We start from the raw sequence: 16,947 nt of genomic DNA, 5'->3' as shown, positions 1-16,947 counted from the left end.
TTTATGGACAGCCTTGCAGGACTCCAGCTCTACTTCAGACATTAGTCGAGACCACACCATGTCCTGTTGCTCACTGGGGCCCTACACAATATTAGGCAGGTGTAGTAGTTTCTTTGGCTATTCAGTGTATATGTGTTTTCTCCTGCTGGCACTTGGTGAGTAGACTTCTTATTTATCAAATTGTGTTATGTTTTCAAAAACTGATTGATTCCTCAGATGGTATAAAATTTAATTACTGCTGAGAATCGCATAACATTTGTTGCTGTTACTGTTGCATCTGCTGTGATCTTCAGTTTAAAGACTGATGTGATACAGCTCTCCATGCTCGTCAGTACTGCGCAAGTGTTTTCATGTCTGCATAATCTACATCCATTTGAACCATCTTACTGTATTCATCCCTTGGTCTCTTTCTACAATTTTTACCACCTCACACTTCCCTCCATTCCTAGAGTGACAATTCCTTGGTGCCTCTGGATGTATCCTATCAACCGATCTCTTCTTTCGTCATGTAGTACAGTAAATTTCTTTTCTCCTAAATTCGATTCATTAGTTATTTGTCTACCCATTTAATCTTCAGCATTTCTCTCTTTAACTGTGCCAAAGTAAATACATGAATGTGGCTCTTGTGAATCTATGCATTACATCCAACTTAAAAATTACATAATTTGTATTGTTCCAAATGGTTAGCATAGAACAGCACTACGCTCAAAGCACCCTCCACATGTTCTTTTCCGCTTAGACCATTGTTTCAGGTCTTATCAGCAGGGGGCAGACAGCGACCAGAAATAGGTAGACACACCTTCTGGCGAGTGTGCTTGACAGGCAGTATTCTCTTGATTTCAAAATGCCACCCAAAGCTCCCAGGATGACGAAACACATCAATTTCAAACCTTTATACAGCACTCCGTCCTCAGGCCACAAGTGACCCATCGGGACCATCCTCAGCTGAGGATGTGGATAGGAGGGCGTGTGGTCAGTTCACTGCTCTCCTGGTCGTTATGATGGTTTTCTTTGACTCTTTGACCAAAGCTGCTACTATTCGAAAACCTTTATACGGGGTGTTTGGAAATTCCCGTTACAAACTTCTAGACTTCTAGAGGGGAGTAAGTAGGTAACATTTAGAATTGGAACCTGTGTCCAAAAATGTACCATTTCCGTGCTACAAGCATTTGAAAACATGTTTGTAACGTAACCACTTTTACAAGTAAATGATTAGGTGTGACGCAATACGTCACTTGTTTTACGGTTCCATTCATTAGCTGCCAAAGAAATTGGTCGTGTACTCGTTGAAATGTTCTCTTCAGCGTGATGCAATGTGGCCTCTTTCAACACAGGTGTGCAGTGTCTCCTTGGAACACCACAATCACGCCTGCCAACAGTGAATGTATCCTTTCTCGAAGCTGTTGTGTGATTGTGGTGAAAAGAGTATGTGATGGAGTCAGATATTGCGGAGAATGATTTCGATGAAGGTGATGGGTAGCTCTTTCTTTACCGTAAGCTTCGCCATTCAGAAGGATCATGTCGGTGTATTCTGTGAATGTGTACTCAACCATGTTGCTCTGACACTCACAGACAAGTGAATGCGACCAGGTCAGAGGGGTAGGATAGACATCAAATAACATCAGCCGATCTGACGTAACCCCCCACCCCCAACATGACTACCCTGTTGCATACCTGCCTAGCAAACATGTGTTAAAATGGTTGTAGCACAGTAACAGTATGTTTTCAGACATTGTACTCGCTACAAGTTCTAGAAGTTTGTAACAAGAATTTCTGAACATCCTGTAGTATCTGAAGGTACATGTAGCGCAATAACATGACAGAATACAATTTGGAACTTATGTTCTTCCCTTCAACTGTATGTACTCTTTTTGGGTGATGAGAAAGTGGGTTATTGCATTGTGGTGGTTATATGCATTGTTCTCTACTGGTAACACACAACACGCTGTTACGAATTAGGCCATGCAACATAGTAGCAGTGATCCTGATATCTGCTTCACAATATGTATACAAACTGTATTTAAAATATTTGTGTCAAGTTCAGATGTTATGTCGTGCCAGGATTTGAAGCAGGACAAGTGAGCTATCTGAGCGTACCTCACAGGCTGACTCAGAGAGTTTCAACTTCTCCCTTGTCGCCCGTCATGCTTTTTGAGCTTCTTTAAGTTAATCTGTGATGAATGTATGCACATCATTAGCTGGCAAGGGAAGTGATATGAATTTGAGTCCCAGTCCAGAGCAAAACATCAACTTCCCATCGAAGCTCATTGTAGCGTATGAGGTGTGATCAAAAAGTAATGGGAATTTTTGTTTTTCTTTAAAAAATCTTTATTTATTCATCAAAATCAACTTTCTCCCCTTCAAAGTAATCCCCCTCACAAGGTACCCCTTGAGTGCAAGGTTGCAAGTTAAAAGTCTTTAGTTTGAAAGTGTTGTGTTAACAATTATGACACAAAAAATATTAGCTGTTAATGACTCACATTGTGCATCAGGAGGGCGACAAGAAATGAGTGTTCGGGAGGTACAGAGATCAACCTTCTATGGGATGTACATATTACACAAAATGGACATCATCAACATTCAAGAAATGTTCAAAACAAACCATTAATTTTCACCATGAAGACTGAATGAAGAATGGTGTGCCACAGTGATCACAAAGGTTCATACCATCAAGATCGAAGGCGAACTCCTTGCGAGTTACAAGCTGTGCAAGACGTTCAGCTAGGTATCCACTCTTAAAGAATCCATATAGAATCATATTGCTGTAACGAGGTGATGAGAACTGATGGAATGTGATGGCATGCAACCAAATGTGAAATACAATGTCTTAGAGCGTAACGTGAAACTGGCTGTCCTTTAAGGCATAGCTGCAGATAGTGTGATAGTATGTTTTGTAGGAAAAAAAAAAAAAACCACTCTTGCTTGCTGTGATGTAAATATTCCCTATTGCCCTTGCAAGATCACATACATGAGAAAGAATAGGGTGGGGGGTATAGCACATCCACCTTCTCGCAGAACAATAAATAATTTTCCAGCCAATTTACTATCCAATTAATAGCCGCATAATTGTATACAAATGTGTTAAGGCTTTGATTTTAGTTGCTCTTGATACAAATCTCTTGGTATCTCTTGAGTTGCAGTGTTTCTTTCATAGGTATTTCCTCTTCAAATCCTTGTTGTTTGCAGTTGGAAACAAATTCCTTACTGAAAGATGGGATATCCACAAATACAGTTTGCTGTGGATCGTCAAGTTGACACTGACTGAGATTTCATTATCTTAAATCTCCCACTTCAGTAGCACTGTTTGCAGTCATGCAATCACCCACTGCTCTCCTTGAAATCACTGTAATATATGTCGTGCACTGTTTTATGTGCATAACGTGGTCAGTATCGTGACATCCTGTAAATTGTATCAAGCATCTTTAAAACGTGCAAACACCAGTTTTTGTAGCAAGTGCACCATGTCCTACCTTGAATATTTGTAGTTTTTCTTATGCACTACAGGGTCATATTGTTGCAGACTTAATCGAAATCTGTCCATAATTGCTTCTTAACTATGCTGTGGATGATCTTACATGTTTGTAATTATGTTTAGTACTCAATCCTTGGACAAAGATTGACCTTTACTATGTTTCACAAGAGGTGGGATTAGTGGCTCCCTGCTCGACAAGGATGATGAACTACATGGCTCGACACACCACACACACCACCAACTCATCTTGAAGAAATGCTAATATTTCATCTCATTCTGTAAAATGCCTTGGGTTCCTTTCTGACGAAATGTCAACTTTGGCATCTGCTGTTGCAGATATAATGCAATGTTTGCTTTGTTTATCGTTGCCATTGCTCTGCCGTTTGTCAACACCACTAGCATTGTAGCTCTGTTGTGAGTTACTCGTTGGCTAAACGGTTCAACTATACTCTATAGCCTCACACTATGCTCACCATTGGATACCTCCAGTCCTGCTCCCCTGTTTTCATTAGCACCCAATTTTGTGGTTGCATGGTAGACAATATGTGGGTTGTCAATTGCCATAAATGTCATTTGCCTTTTGGGATCTCGCACTCAAGGGGTTCCTTTCCAGATATCATGCTTTCCGAACTTGGAAGCACTTTTAGAACTCACTTGTCGTTATGGTGCTCCTGTCAACGGTGCCAAAACAACATCTTTTCATTGTTCTCTTCAGCCTCGGTAATAGAAGGAAGTTGCATGGGGTCACATCCAGCGAATATCGCAGCTGAGGCAACATAATGGTTTTGTTTTGACAAACAAGCATTGAGAGGTATGAGTGGGAGCATCATCATGACACAATTTTCACAAGTGGTTTTTTCACAGTTCTGGTCATTTTCTTCAGATTGCTTCTTACAAATGGTGCATAACTTCCATCTAGTATTCCTTATTGAACGTACAACCATAAGGCAGGAATTCATGATGCATTATCCCATTGAAAATGAAGAAACTGAAGAACCTTCACACGTAATGAAACGTGTCGAACTTTTGTTGGTCTTGGCTTTTCAGGCAGTTTCCATTGGGACGACTGAGCTTTAGGTTCGGTTTCATACCCATATACCCATATTTTGTCATCTGGTATAACATTGTTTAGAAGTTCTGAATTGTTGTCGACTTCTTTCAGCAATCCCTGAGTAATGCCCATGCGACATCATTTTTGCTTGAAATTCAGCAGTTTTGGAACAAACTTTGCTGCTACACATTTCATGCCCAAAACATCCACACAAAAAATAGCTTAAGATGAGGCAATGAATATGCCGACATCATCAGCAACCTCTCTGATGGTGATTTTCCAGAACCATTGCTATCAGTAATTGATGTGCTGTGATGTCCAGGGCAGTCGTGTGTAACGTCTTCTCCGACATGTTTGAGATGTTTATACCACATGTAAACTCTTGTCTTACTCGTAGTAGATTCACCAAAAGTGACAGTCAACTTTTTGAACGCATTGCTGCAGTGTATTCCATTTCTCAAGCAAAATTTAATTCTGATTCTTGGACCCATCTTTTACAAAAGTAAAAGTTCGGAGCACTAGAAAACACATGACATTTCCAACTGTCAACAGTAAACTAAGTGTTCAAAATAGCCAAGTGTATCAGCCACAGGTCTTGGGGAGTGGACAGGGTGCGTCTCCTTCAGTTTTATCGGGCTTCTGTGTGTTCGCGGCTGGACTATGGGTGCACAGTGTATGGGTCAGCGAGGCAGTCTCATTTGCGGATCCTTGACGCCATCCACCATGCAGGTATTCGACTGGCCACTGGTGCTTATCGGACCAGTCCCATACCCAGCCTCTGTGCTGAGGCTGGGGAACCGCCACTTACCATCCGGCTGCAGCTCCTGCTGGTGCGACAGGCTTGTAAGTTTCTTGCAGCTCCAACCTCGCCTGCGCACCATATTGTTGCTATCCACCTCTGGACTGCCTTTTTTCCCACCGTCCCCGGGCTACGTTGCCGTTTGGGATCAGTGTGCAACGTGTGCTAGAGTCGTCGGTGTGGAGTCTGTACAACCCCATATCCTGGGTTTTAACAGCCTGCTACCCTGGTTACTGGAGAAGCCCATAGTGATTTTAGATTTGGTGCAGTACAAGAGAGATTACACTCCTGCCACCGTTTTTAATGCAGCATTTTCTTCCATTTTATCTGAGCACCACGACTATGTAGCTGTTTTTACGGATGGGTCGAAACAAGGGGATTCCATTGGTTGCTCTGTTGTTTTTCCGGATCGTGTCCTCAAGGTTTGACTGCCTCAGACTTTTACTGTCTTTGATGCAGAATTGTCTGCGATCTTGCGGGCAGTGGAGCAGATGAGACATTCTTCCTGTCCTAAATTTCTTGTCTGTTCCGATTCACAAAGTGCCCTTCACTCATTGCAACATTTGTATCCAGCAGATAAAATAGTCCAGACCATCCAGGATGCCCTCCTCTAGCTACAGCGACTGGGGAAGGAGGTGGCTTTCTGCTGGGTTCCGGAGCACGTCAGCATTGTTGGGAATGAAAGGGCAGATCTCGCAGCCAAGGAGGCGTGTCTCGATCCGCAAGTATTTCAGTGTGCTATTCCGCTATTCCTCTGCATGCACTCACGTCGCTGTTGAGCTCAAGAGTCATGCGTCGGTGGGAGGATGATTGGCTGGAAATGACTAGTCAAGCCCACAACGCGTGTGTGGTGTACTTCCTTTCAGCCCCGTAGACGAGATGAGGTTCTCCTCACTCGGCTTCGGATAGGCCACAGTGCTATGACGCATGGCTTCCCGCTCCGGCGAGAGGACCCTCCATTGTGTGGTGTTTGTGGCGTCCAGGTCACTGTGCGCCACGTTTCATTGGATTGCGTTTTATTTTCTGACCAGCGGGCCGCGGATGCCTTGCCAGCGGATCTGCCATCTCTTTTAGGAAACACTCGGACGAATGTGGTTAAAGTTTTAAAGTTCTGTGCCATGTCAAATGTTTTTCCAAAGATTTTAGGGAGAGGGTCTTAATTTGCTCACTGTGTGACAAGCTCGCCCATATTTTATGTAAGTGGCCAACCAATGAAAATTTCCTGTGGCATTCTTGCTGCTACGTTTTCACATTCCTTACGTTTTACTTTCTTATGTAGCATGTTCCTTCTTTTCCTGCTTTCTTTGCGTGTGTGCTTCAGTTTTATTTGGTCTGTCCACCTTCGTTCCTTTTAATGTGTGTCAGGGCGCTGATGACCTCGACGTTGAGCGCCCATAAGCGTGCACACACACACACACACACACACACACACACACACACACACACACACTGCAGACTTACGTCAGGAACATGTTGTGTACCGATAAGCAAAAAAATTTGAAAATTGGATGTATAAAGCCCGCAAAATATAAAAAATCCTCAAAACCTAATAATTGCACAATTGGGAATGTGCTATTAGCTGCCACTCACCTGGTCTCACCTCACAGTGATCGCGGCTTTTGTTGACTGCTGTTTTTCATTTTTGCATAACCTTTTGCCACTTGCTTCCTGGTTGTAACAGTCACAGTTTTCCATTTTATTTGCTATTTCTTCTTCTTCTCCTCATCACAAGTCCTAACATCTTTTGTGCTTCTCTGTACTATGTACTATTGTGCTTCTCTGTACTATGTACTACTCATTTCCTTTTTTTCTATTGGTTTACATTTTTGTCTCCTCTATTTTGTATTTCCAGTCTGTCCTTAGCCTACTTCTTACTTGTCAGCTGTCCTCTGTCACTTCTAAGTTCTCTGGTGGTTAATTTTTTCTTTTGTTAGCATTTTATAGTTGATTCCCTCGTGTCTTGCTCCAATTGTTACCTGTGACCTAGAATCCTTGGTGTATTTCCTAGTTAACCTCCTGATTATCACCAGTAAAATGAATTACTCCCTATAATTAATTATTTAACACTTTTTGGGACTGAAATACTGTTACTTTTTAAGTAGTGAATTTTTTTGTCTGAATTTATTGGTGATTATAAATTGATATCTTCTTTCAGGATCAACCAGCAAACATTAGGCAAAGAAATGAGGCTGCATTCCTTGTTGAAGATGATGACGATGATATATTTGCTCAGGAAGTGGATGCTCAGTTGAAGCAGCTGGAAGAGCAACAGCAGAAGGTGGAACAACATTCACAAAATGCTAGAAATGTAAATGACAGGGTAGAACAGGAAATTGATGCATTTGAAGAAGTGTACCACAGAGAAATGGAGATGATGGACATGGATGATGATGATATAGAAACAATAGAACAGCAGCCATTGTTTGCTGTAGCTAGTAAGCCTACTGTTTCATACAATCAAAACAATACTTCAAAGAGAAGTAATCAAGGCAATAATAGCATAGCACTAGAAACAGAGCTTCTTGAAGATGATGACATTTTCCTTAATGTCTCAGATGCTGACCTTGAACTGACTCCAGAGCTAAACAAAAGTATAGAAATCGTAGAAGATGTAAAGACTACCACAAATGTGGGTGGGGGTGCAGGCCCCAGCAGGGAACCTGAGGTTATATCTCTTTTAGATGATTCAAATGTTGATGACAGTTTCTTCATGCAGCCTGGTCTGAGTGGTATTACACCACGAACATTGCCTCTTTCCTCTAAACTGCAAAAGGAAAGTGGTGGCAGGAGTCAGAAGCCGCCTGCAAAGACAAAGCCAGTGAACTTGAAAAGTGCTAATCAAGCAAAAATCAGTTCCTTTTTTAATAGAGATTCTTCTTCAACAAATAGACAACATTCTGAATCATCCAAAGTGGATTTTCATGATGCTGTTGAGAAACGTAGTAAGGAAGTGCCTAGAACAGCTCAGACTCCACTGCTGCAGGATCCTGTACATTTAGGAAACATTTCTGATTTTGTTGATGACCTGTTCAGTGAACCTGCATTTCCAGATCACAACCATACATCCACATCTGCTGTTAGCAATATTGAGGAAGAGTGTCTGGTGACTGATAGCAAACCATTTGTTTATATACAACAAATAAAAGATGCAAAACTAACTACACCTGCTATATACACTGTGAAGGGGTTTGTTTTGTCTTTGACATCCTTTCTCAAGACAAAATTTGATGGTTGGTACCTAACGGCAAAGCTGTGTGATGGATCAGCAACATTGGATGTTCAGTTTTCCTCTGATGTGAGTTAAATTTTATTTAATAAGTAGGAACTTCAGTTTGTAGAAATGTAAGCAGTTTGTTGTCGATGATGCCTTATTTTCTCTTGAGAAAATATATGTGGTGTGTCTAAAAAGTTAGGTGAATGCTATCAGTCAACAAACAAAACAAAAGATACAAACAAATGTTCTTTGTTGCCCTTCAAAGTAGTCGCCAACCGCTACAACACACTTTCGACAATGTTCGTGCAGCTTCTGGAAACTATCGGCAAAGGCCTCCTGTGGAATCGATCGCAGAACGGCTGTCACACAATCTTTGATGGCATTCACGCCCGCACGTTCACCTTTTGTGGCCGCCTTCAAGTGGGGAAACAGGAAAAAGTCTGCAGGAGCCAGATCAGGGGAGCACGGAGGGTGTTCAAGAACAGTTACCATCTTCTGCGCCAGGAATTGGTACACAAAGATCACACAGTGTGCAGGGACATTGACATGGAGCAGCACCCATTTTCCAGTCCTGTGTGACTCTGGCCTAACTTGCTGGATAGGCTGTAGCAATTGGTTCAATATGGACTGGTAAAATGTGGTGTTAATGGTTTGACCTACAGAAACAAATTCCTTGTGGATGATGCCATTGTTGTTGAAGAAGGCGATCAACAGTGTCTCCACCTTGAATTTTTGCAGCCTTTTTTTTTTTATTACCCCCCACCCCCGGAGGGAAGATAGTGAACACCATGACATCGATTGCTGTTTTGATGCCGGGTCTAACTGGTAGCACCAGCTCTCATCTCCCATGACGATGGTGTTCAGAAACAATGTATACTGGTCACACATGGAAATGAAATCACCAGCAGTTTCCATCTGTTTTGCTTTCTGCTCATCTGAGAGCTTGTGCGGTACAAATCGGGAGCAGATCTTCTGCTTACCCAAATCATCGCTGATGATGGTGTGCACCGTGTCCTTGCTAATGCCCAATTCCTCCACAGTCAATTTGAGAGTCTGTCGCCGATCTTGTGTCAGCATTTGTTGCACTTTCTCGATCTTTTCTGAGGTTCTCCTTGTCGATAGCCGACCTGAACATGGTTCGTCCTGAGTTGTTTCCTGCCCTTCAAGGAAGCATTTAAACCATTCATAAACACATTTTCTGCTCACGGTTTCCCTGCAGTACACCTGCACCAACATTCGATACGTCACCATTGCAGTCTTCCCCAATTTGTAGCAGAACCTGATGTTTACATGTTGCTTCATTGCACTGTGACACTTCCTCTCACACTGACTACGTTCAACTGGTTGCAGTCTGTTCATGCAGCCAGTCACATGCAGTGCATGCCGTATATCGATTCTCCTCAAGTCTCTGAAGACCTATTAGCATGCACGCGCACATGCATCAAGTTACTGTTCATATATGACACCATTCACTGAACTTTTTACACACACCACTTACACACACCACATACCGGGTGATAACAAGTCAGTATAAATTTGAAAACTTAATAAACCACGGAATAATGTAGATAGAGAGGTAAAAATTGACACACATGCTTGGAATGACATTGGGTTTTATTAGAACCAAGAAAAAACCAAAGTTCACAAAATGTCCGACATATGGTGTTCAAGAACAGTTACCATCTTCTGCGCCAGGAATTGGTGCACACGAATCGCGCAGTGTGCAGGGACATTGTCATGGAGCAGCACCCATTTTCCAGTCCTGTGTGACTCTGGCCGAACCTGCGTCAGTGACTGTGCATGACAATCATTTATAAAAGGAGCTGTAATGAGAGAGAGAATCAGATGCGCCAGCAGTCTCAGCATGTTGACGTTACCTGAAAAGGTGTTTTTAGTGAAGCTGTATTATCAGAATGGGGAATGTGCTAGTTCAGTGTTACGATCCTATCGCCATAGGAAGGGGATTCGAATGGGTAAAGGTCCGCTGACAAATGCAGCTGTGGCGAGAATGATTTCGAAGTTCGAAGCCACGGGTTGTTTAGACGATGGACCCCGTAGTGGCCGACCGAACACAAGGCGTAATGCTGCTGAGACAGTTCAGGAAGAAATGGAGACTGTAGCAGGTTCGTCTATACACGGGGAAGTCAGCGCTCGTGCAGTCGCATGTCGCGCTGGCATTCCATACACTACTGTTTGGTTGGCACTGAGGCGTACCCTCCGATGATATCCGTACAAAATCCATTGGCATCATGAACTGTTACCTGGCGATTTAGTGAAGCGGAGGGCATTTGCGGTGTGGGCGTTTTAAAAGATGGGGGAAGATGATGATTGGTTGAGTAACGTGTTGTGGACCGACGAAGCTCATTTCACACTCTGAGGGTCTGTCAATGCCCACAACTGCAGAATTTGGGCTACCGAAAATCCTAGAACTGTTGCGGAAACTCCATGTAACTGCTACTGTGATGGGTGAGAGGTACGCCGATATGTTACAGAATTGCATCATCTTCAGCCTTGCTGATAAACAACTGCTGGAACGTACGATGTTTATGCAGGATGGCACTCCACCCCATATTGCTAGACGCGTGAAATATCTCTTGCGCACGTCGTTTGGTGATGATCGTGTGCTCAGCCGCCACTTTCGTCATGCTTGGCCGCCCAGGTCCCCAGATCTCGGTCCGTGCGATTATTGGCTTTGGGGTTACCAGAAGTCGCAAGTGTATCATGATCGACCGACATCTCTAGGGAGCTGAAAGACAACATCCGACGCCAATGCCTCACCATAACTCCGGACATGCTTTACAGTGCTGTTCACAACATTATTCCTCAACTACAGCTATTGTTGAGGAATGATGGTGGACATATTGAGCATTTCCTGTAAAGAACATCATCTTTGCTTTGTCTTACTTTGTTATTCTAATTATTGCTATTCTGATCAGATGAAGCGCCATCTGTCAGACATTTTTTGAACTTTTGTATTTTGTTGGTTCTAATAAAACCCCATGTCATTCCAAGCATGTGTGTCAATTTGTACCTTTCTATCTACATTTTTCCGTGATTTATTCAGTTTTCAAATTTATACTGACTTTTTGATCACCCGGTACATTGTAGTGTGTAAGATAAAAAAGTTATGTTAATTTGAGTGCTATTCGTAAATCAACCTCACGCTGCCTATTAAAAACAAAGAAATGCTTGTAGCTTCATGGCACTTGCATAGTTGAAAAATGACTGTGAAGCTCAAGTTGCGACAGTCAGCTCCCTGTTGCATTCGTCGGTGTGTAAGCAGCAAATGACTGAAATGGATGGTGTTCTAGCATCTCCTGCCAGCTGCAAGGTACATTCCGTCATTCATTTCGTGCAAGCACGAGTTTATGCCACAAGCTTCATGGACAGTTGTTGTGTGTATGGGGATGGGTTTATGCTAAATAGCCTTCCAAACCTTCATGTCATGGAAGAGATGAAAGCTGCTTGGTGCCAGATCCAGGTTATAGGGAAGAAGTTGAAAAATCTCCCAGCGAAAAAGCTATTCCTTCATTGAATTCATAATATAGTATCGCACACTGCCGTGAGGGAGAATAATTCCTTCAGTAATCATTCGATGTTTTTTGTTTCAGTTTCACCTTCAGGATTTCATAAGTGTCTCACAATAAAACTGACGTCACTGTATTCTCACATGTTAATCTCTTGAAATCTGTTGTCAAAACAGAGCTCAAGGATGCTGTTGATAAGTTGCTGAAGCACCAGGCAGCACAAGTCTTTGATGGGATAAAAAAGCTGGTGTCATGGATATTTTTAAATTTGGGTGATGACTGTGTGGGGAAGTAGTTCAAATATGTAAGTGACGATTGCATGTTAAAAAGTTTGTGTGTGTTTCAATACCCAGTCAGAAGTTAATTTATGAATAGCTCTCGTGACTGCCATGGTACTACTACTACTAATAATAAAATAATAATAATAATAATGAACCCTGTGGAGGCCCGGGAAAAGAATAGGCCTATGGTATGTTCTGCCGGTCGTAAAAGGCGACAAAAAGAACAAACCACTAATAGGGCTAACCCCCCTTTTAGTGTGATTAGTTGGTTCAGGACAGAACTAATGAAGCCGCTGACAAGCGCTGTCATGGTCGGGGACGACGCTTGAACCCTATGCCCGTCCACAATGGTAACGACACTGCTAGCCACATGGAAAATTATTTAAATCCAAATAGAGGTGTTTTGCAGGATATACTTCCAGCAACCACCCTAGAAGGAAAACAAAGACAGAGGATGAGATGGTCAGATGAAGTTAACCAACACCTCATGTTCTGTTATTACCAAACAACAACCTTAGGAACCAACACAACTGGATACAGATCACAAGTATACACAACATTTATTACCAGATACCCAGAATTAAAATTTTTAACAGAATGACGACTAGCTAATCAGATCCGTGTAATAATAAAAAATAACAGGATACCCCAGTCAGAATTAGAAAATATCAAACAACAAGTACAACAAATACTGGAACAAAATAATGTGCAATCAGAAGAAGAAGGAAATACAGTAATGGACTCAAACATACCCCAGTCAGAATTAGAAAATATCAAACAACAAGTACAACAAATACTGGAACAAAATAATGTGCAATCAGAAGAAGAAGCAAATACAGTAATGGACTCAAACATCCCAGAGCAAACAAACAAAGAACACCATGCATCAATTAAACAATCAGAGGAAAACGAAATCTTAAGACGGCCACCAGAACAAGCACAAATAGAACATGAAGTGACACACATGTTAGGTATAGAAGAAAAATTTCAGCTAACATATATAGAATACAAAGACACAAATACAGACATTAGACCATTCTTGCATAGACCACCAAATAATCCACAAGTCGAAACAACAATAACAACTATCAACACAATCATACACAACAAAATAAATGAAAATACAACTATGGAAGAGTTACAACTACTGGTTTATATAGGAGCACTCACTACACTAAATATACACACTAGGCAGAGTTCAGAACAAACCAACACACAGAAAAAAAACCACAAAACCAGCATTGCAACACAGGCTACAGATCAGAATAGAAAAACTGAGAAAAGATGTCGGACAGCTAACACAATTTGTAAGAAACGAAATATCAGACAAAAAACGAAAAACATTAGGTTAAATCTCACAACAAGAAGCGATAGAGCAATTAGATGAAAAGAAGCAGAAATTACAAGCATTGGCCAAACAACTTAGAAGATACAAAAAAAGTGAAAATAGAAGGAAACAAAACCAAACATTCAACACAAACCAAAAGAAATTTTACCAGAGAATAGATAACACACACATTAAAATAGACAACCCACCAAACATAACAGACATGGAACACTTCTGGAGCAACTTATGGTCAAACCCGGTACCTGGAGCAACATATGGTCAAACCTGGTACAACATAACAGGCATGCACAGTGGATACAAGCAGAAACAGACACATAAAAGATGATACCACAAATTCCTGAAGTGATAATTTTGCAACATGAAGTCACCCGAGCAATTAATTGGAAAGCCCCTGGAAAAGATAAAATAGCAAATTTCTGGCTAAAGAAGTTCACCTCAACACATTCACATCTAACTAAATTATTTAACAGTTACATTGCAGACCCATACACAGTCCCTGATACACTTACACAAGGAATAACTTATCTGAAACCTAAAGATCAAGCAGACACAGCAAACCCAGCAAAATATCGCCCCATAACATGCCTACCAGCAATATACAAAATATTAACTTCAGTCGTTACACAAAAATTAATGACACATACAACACAGAACAAAATTATAAATGAAGAACCTTTACAAATGTCTGCTTGTGTCTGTGTATGTGCAGATGGATATGTGTGTGTGTATGTGTGTGTGTGCGAGTGTATACCTGTCCTTTTTCCCCCCCAAGGTAAGTCTTTCCGCTCCCGGGATTGGAATGACTCCTTACCCTCTCCCTTAAAACCCACATCCTTTCGTCTTTCCCTCTCCTTCCCTCTTTCCTGATGAAGCAACAGTTTGTTGCGAAAGCTTGAATTTCGTGTGTATGTTTGTGTTTGTTTGTGTGTCTATCGACCTGCCAGCACTTTCGTTCGGTAAGTCACATAATCTTTGTTTTTAGATATATTTTTCCCACGTGGAATGTTTCCCTCTATTATATACAACTACAGAAATCTGTAATTATTGATACATGTTCAATTACCCGAAAGTTCCTAAATGCAATGTAACATATACCGCACAGTTAAAAGGAAGTCACGCTTGATCAAGGTCCGCGCCACTTTCCATTTTTAACCAGACATAACGTCTGAGACAGGAAAGAATAATAATAATGATTATGATTATGATATCATTGCAGTTGCAGATTTTCTCTTTTTTCGATATACGTGAGGCATATGGTATGTGAAATTGGCTTTCATTCAAAAATATCATTTTGTTGTACAAATTGAGTTTACATCTATACCCTGGAAGCCACCCCATAGTGTGTATCAGAAGGTGTTTCGACTACCATTATCATTTTCTATTTGATTTGTAAATTGTTTGCTGGAAGAACAACACTCATTCAGTTTCCATTTAATAGTGTAATTAAAATTTCTCAAACTGACAGCTATGTAAATTGGATTAAAACCCACATTCTTATCTCTGAGCTCTCCTTAAACATTCTCAAGTGGCAACACTGCTGTGCATCACATTGCCTCATCATTAGAGACAGCAGAAGCTCTGATTGGGCAAGGATGAAGAAGGAAGTCAGCCATATCCCTTTCAAAGAAAGCATATCCAAGCAGTTTCAGGGAGTAATGGAAAATCCAAATCTGGATGGTTATATAGTCAGTTGAATAAGTGCTGGGACTCAATTTTTGAGCTAGAACCAAGTGGAGCTGTTACTTCTTGAACAAATATGGAATTATCTATACTGAAGTTTCTTGTATTCCCCCCCCCTCCCCCCCCCCCCCCTCTGATGGCAACAATCAACTGCGAGTGTACTAGAAATGTGATGATTCATGTTTATTAGTTTTCATTGTTTTCAAAATGGGCAACATGCCAAAATCCAATATTTTGTAGAAATTTTAAAGCATGCGCATGAAATGATGATCGAGTCAAAGTGTTGTATGTGTCCCATATTTTAAGAATGCTTGTGACTTCCTACAAGGCAATTGTTGTGCCGGTAGACCAGAAGCCAGCCAAAGTATTAGAAATGTGAGTGGTGTACAGGGGCTGCTTCACACTAAACAACAAACTAGCATCAAAACATTTGCAGTGAGCTCTGTATTGCTGTAGACATCATTCACAGTATCACACATCGCACATTACACATTAGGCCTGTGGAAGGTGTGTGCGCAAAATTTTTTCCCCACACTTGTTGACACCTGTACAGAGAAAGATGTGCATACATGCATCCCAGAACTGTGTTGAGGCAACTTATATGGAATATAGATGCCGACTTCGAAAAAAAGTCACGAGTTTTTCTGAATGCGAGCCATCGATGAAGCATCAAGAGGTAGGATGGCAGTTAACGTAAAGAGACCCGCCTGACAAGTGGACACATTGAAATCAAAGAGGAAGACCAAACTCATGGAATTTCCCGATGATTGGGGAATTACTCACTGTGAACCTCTCCCCCCCCTCCCCCCCTTTCTCCTTCCCTCCCCCTGGTCACACAGCAACAGTGATGTTCTACATGGACATCCATGAATGCCTGCTTGCAAGAATTCATCTGACCTTAAAAGCAGGTGTCTGGTAAATGGTGCCTACCACATAACAATGAACAGGCGCACAGCTAGTCCTGTCAGCAGGTACATTGGACCTTACGAAAGGTCTGAATATTATGAAATTTAGTATGTTATATGTAGGTGGTCTGTGGTCTGTAGAGTAGAATACCAGGTTGATGACTTCAGGAATCCTATGCTGAAATGAGGGAGCCAAAAAATCGTCAACTTTTTGCAATTTTTCCATTTTTTTCTATTATTTTTTTCATTTGTGTCGTATGCATAAAGTGTCCAGACATTTCCCGTAAAGCAAAAAATTTTCTACAATTTTCCCTGGTCAAACATACTTTTACAGCACCTGACAAAATTCTCAGCTTTTCAAAACAACTGCAAAAAGAGAGGTTCGCATTACAATTTTAGTTGTGCAACTTTTGCAAAGGATAATAGTATTTTCTTCTAATTGTTAAAGTTTAACATCATCAACAACACATGCTCCGGCTCCCTACAGTGTAATTTCTTCTTGCCAGTTAAATGCATATTTTAAAAATGAAAATGACTCTTGAGTGTAAAACACACACACACACACACACGTTGATCTCTTTGGTTTTTATGGCAAGTAAAGATGAGCATCAGCTTCATCCTCCTCAGTGATGTCATTGGTTAGCGATCCCCCTATCATGGTAATCCCTCT

At 41.4% G+C, this 16,947-nt stretch overlaps 1 protein-coding gene across 2 annotated transcripts in view; it reads left to right on the top strand.

Moving 5' to 3' along the window:
* LOC126234351 (recQ-mediated genome instability protein 1-like) overlaps positions 1 to 16,947 on the top strand; it is a 125,631-nt gene that overhangs the window by 72,818 nt on the left and 35,866 nt on the right. For both annotated transcript variants that reach the window (XM_049943039.1, XM_049943038.1), the window contains exon 6: positions 7,478 to 8,617. In XM_049943039.1, coding sequence (XP_049798996.1) covers positions 7,478 to 8,617 — 1,140 coding nt within the window. The remainder of the gene's footprint in view (positions 1 to 7,477; positions 8,618 to 16,947) is intronic.

Source organism: Schistocerca nitens, chromosome 2 (assembly GCF_023898315.1).
Source record: "Schistocerca nitens isolate TAMUIC-IGC-003100 chromosome 2, iqSchNite1.1, whole genome shotgun sequence".
Taxonomy (NCBI): domain Eukaryota; kingdom Metazoa; phylum Arthropoda; class Insecta; order Orthoptera; family Acrididae; genus Schistocerca; species Schistocerca nitens.
This window is presented reverse-complemented; position numbering and strand designations above follow the sequence as displayed.